Source organism: Pyxicephalus adspersus, unplaced genomic scaffold (genome assembly GCF_032062135.1).
Source record: "Pyxicephalus adspersus unplaced genomic scaffold, UCB_Pads_2.0 Sca2968, whole genome shotgun sequence".
Taxonomy (NCBI): Eukaryota; Metazoa; Chordata; class Amphibia; order Anura; family Pyxicephalidae; genus Pyxicephalus; species Pyxicephalus adspersus.
Genome location: NW_027319974.1, coordinates 152 through 3,367, shown reverse-complemented (window position 1 = coordinate 3,367; position 3,216 = coordinate 152). Strand labels below are relative to the sequence as shown.

Sequence of the window (3,216 nt, the reverse complement as noted above, 5' to 3'; positions counted from 1 at the left end):
TATTTGTATTACTGTGGTTCTGCTGCAATGTTTTTCTGATGACATTTTTTTGACTACGTGCTCGCTAACATGAAACAAAGTGACATATCTAATGTGATAGGGCTGGGATTTTATTTAGGTTTTCATTGTATTCATGTCATTAGCTGAAAGCAGGTTAAAATGTACAAACATAATGTGGATTTTGGTGAATATGCCAGCAAGATATTATGAACTTTCTTGTGATAACTTTGCACCAGTAACAGATCCCTTTGTGTAGCATGTGATCCCAATGCCCCCTGGCCGATCCGGCCTAATCCCGGCTAGCAACTCGCGGCAGAGCCGGAAAAAACTACCCAAGCTGCTGGAGCTCCGGAGCCGCATGCGGCTCTTGAGCCTCCATGTTGTGGCTCCCTTCCCTATTTACTAGTTAACACTTCGGCCGCCTGGGTAAATAGGGAACATTCCCTCTTCTCTGTATGCATTGCAGAGGAGAGGGATTTCCCTTCAGGGGGCTTTCCTGGTGGGGGTGGAGCCATTAGGGCAGGACTCAAGAGAGAGTCCAGCCTGGTGTGCTCCTGCCTAACCCTGAAAAGGCCTAGTGGCCAAAAAAGTTTGCTGACCTATGGTGTAGACAAAAAGCCTTAGTGTTATGGGATGAGGGTTTCCTGCATTCTTTGTGTACTTTCTACTAGAATAAATGTAATCACATTATAGAAACATTTTTAAAACATACTTGAAACTGGGATATCAGAAAGGCAGCCTTTTCCATGACATTTGTTTCCCCAACCTCCTCTTCGCTGTCATTATCTGAAAAAAAAAGGTTGTCAGTTCACAGATGACACAATTGTTAAAGTTATGACATACTATAGTTTGAAGAGGTTTAGAATAGCTGCAACACATTCTTTGTATTAAAGTAATACATTATATAGAAAGTGCGACTTGTTAGAGTTTAAAGCAGACTTTTAATCAAATGTAACCTTGCTAACAGTTCTAACAGGGTTCATAAATGAAGAATAAAAGATAGGTAAAATGTTTATCTTTCCTGGAGAAAATGTTGCACCTCAAACCCTCCATGTCACCAAAAAACAATTCTTCTTTACTTTCAAAGAAGAGGGTCACATATCTGATTGGGCGATCCCTTTGTTCCATAAATCAAGATGATTAGATGGCTTTCAGACATTTGGTCGGCATTTGGCACTGCATTTTTCCAGAAAAGGTATTTTATCCTCTTTACTCTTTAGGAAAAACTGTATATAGATTTACAGTCTTTACTAGACAACACGTAAAACGATGCTGTCAGAAAGCATCATTTGGGGTCTACTTACTGCTGTCACTAACTTGAAATGCTTCTGATGTACCCCAATCATTTCCTAAAGATTAAAACCACTTGTGTTTTAATACAAAATTTTTATTGCTATTAGGAACAGCTTTCCATTTCATTCTGCAGCTGCTGAATGAAATGAAACACCACTTTACATTATTCAGAATTTATTTTACAGATTTTTTTTAACTGTTGATGTTTTGTATTTTGTTACAGTGCAACAAATAAAGGAGACCCTGGGATTAGGATATTGCTACCCTACATTGATCTAGTCACCTTTAAGGTCACCTAGAACTTATTAGGAACCACCTACCGCCTTAATCGCTGTAACATCATGAATGACACAAGAAGCACAGAAGATATATTTTCTGAATATTTATGTATATACAGGTCATATGTTTACCTAATGGTGGCCACCTGTAGTTGCCTACACTACCAATTTTGGAAAAAAAATTTAAAAAAACCACAGTGCATGTAATAAAAGAGTTTGAGAAACTTACCCAAAGCTGCCAGGAACTGAGAGATCTTCGTCTGGTAGCGCAGCTGAATAGCATTAAAGATCTGAACTAAACCCTCTAAGCACATCAGAGAAATGTTCTTTCCTTTGTCTTTTTTCCCAGAATCCTCAGCAGCAGATGGGATAGATGTGTATCGCCACAATAACACCCTGCATATTAGACAATAAACCACAACCAAAATTTACAAAGCAAATACTGAAGAAGTGGCTAGAAAACCTTAACATGAATTATATGATTACTTTACCTGGTAATCTCACAGACACTGTTGAACATTTTGTCGGTATTCTGACCATCAGGTCCATCAGTGACTCCCGTCTCTTTCAGTTGCAGTATTTTCTGCAAAGCAACAGACACTGTGTATCTCATGAAGTCTAGATTGGCTCTCAGAACACCAAGGCTTTCCTCATGGGCTCTTGTACTGTCTCTGAAAGACATACCGGTAAGTATATAAAGGTCAATGCACAAGTAAAAAAAAAATGGATTTGTGTAAAATATTACTAAAAAAATTCCTCCATTCAGAAGACGTTTTGTATATTCAGGATTTATTGCGGTCCACAAGAGGAAGAGACCTCCTATTGCCAGCATGCCTCAGTTTGTAGCAAGCAGATCCAAGAGCATAATGAGAAACACTAAGAGAGGGACCTGTGTCCCTCAATGGACAACAAAAATCTTATTTCTTTCTTGACTATTCAGAGACAACAAACAACTTCTACCTGTGCAATGTCCAACTGAGAGAGGTCATAGCAAAAAAAAAAAACAGTGCTGACAATTCCTTGGAGGCTTTACTAGACTTTTCCTGATACCTCTTAGACTCAAGGCAGAGGAATACTAATTCTCGCTGACTATGTCATCCAAAGCAGAAGCATCAACATTTAGGAAGGTGAGGAGCTCTACAGATGAAGAATCCCTTGCCCAGTTCCATAACAGAGGGAAGTTTGCAAAGGTATCAAACACTGCCTGTTTCAAAGAACTCATTGTGATAGGTAAAATGTGGGAACCACAGTGACCTGTTCTTGATCTCCCTTATAGTTTGTACAGGTGCTATACACAGTCTAGTCCACCAGCCTAATCCTCAGAAAATGGAACATCTACAGACTATAGTTGCCAAGTAACGAAAATAAAACCTTACCTACAAAACATTGCCTTTCTTAGAACAAGGATGATACAATCCCTCACAGATATATTTATCTTGAAGAGAGGCTGTAATGACAGAATACATAGGTTGTTATGTACAAACAAACTGTGTAGTTAAGTGTGAAACTTAAGGTGTCCAAAAAAAATTTTTTTTTCTTAATTTTGGATAGTGCTGGACAGGTTTTTCTGCTATTCAGGGTTATATATGGACTAAAAGCACAGAATATACCTGGATAATAAGGCATTAAAGATAACAGAGACTGA

General features: G+C 38.6%; 1 protein-coding gene across 1 annotated transcript; it reads right to left on the bottom strand.

The window, feature by feature from the left end:
- Window positions 1–682: 682 nt before the first annotated feature.
- On the bottom strand, window positions 683–2,268 carry LOC140321365 (Fanconi anemia group I protein-like). Its single transcript, XM_072398151.1, has 3 exons — window positions 2,063–2,268; window positions 1,801–1,967; window positions 683–786 (listed from the first exon to the last, which is right to left on the bottom strand). Exons 1-3 carry the CDS (start codon window positions 2,251–2,253, stop codon window positions 683–685), a joined length of 462 nt encoding a protein of 153 aa, XP_072254252.1. The 5' UTR covers window positions 2,254–2,268.
- Between the last annotated feature and the right edge of the window lie 948 nt (window positions 2,269–3,216).

Coding starts and splice junctions, on each gene's coding strand:
- LOC140321365 (XM_072398151.1), bottom strand. CDS start 2,253: ATGTCTTTCAGAGACAGTACAAGAGCCCATGAGGAAAGCCTTGGTGTT. Junction 1,968..2,062: donor AGTGTCTGTGAGATTACCAG/GTAAAGTAATCA, acceptor TCTAATATGCAG/GGTGTTATTGTGGCGATACA. Junction 787..1,800: donor TCAGTTCCTGGCAGCTTTGG/GTAAGTTTCTCA, acceptor TTTTTTTTTCAG/ATAATGACAGCGAAGAGGAG.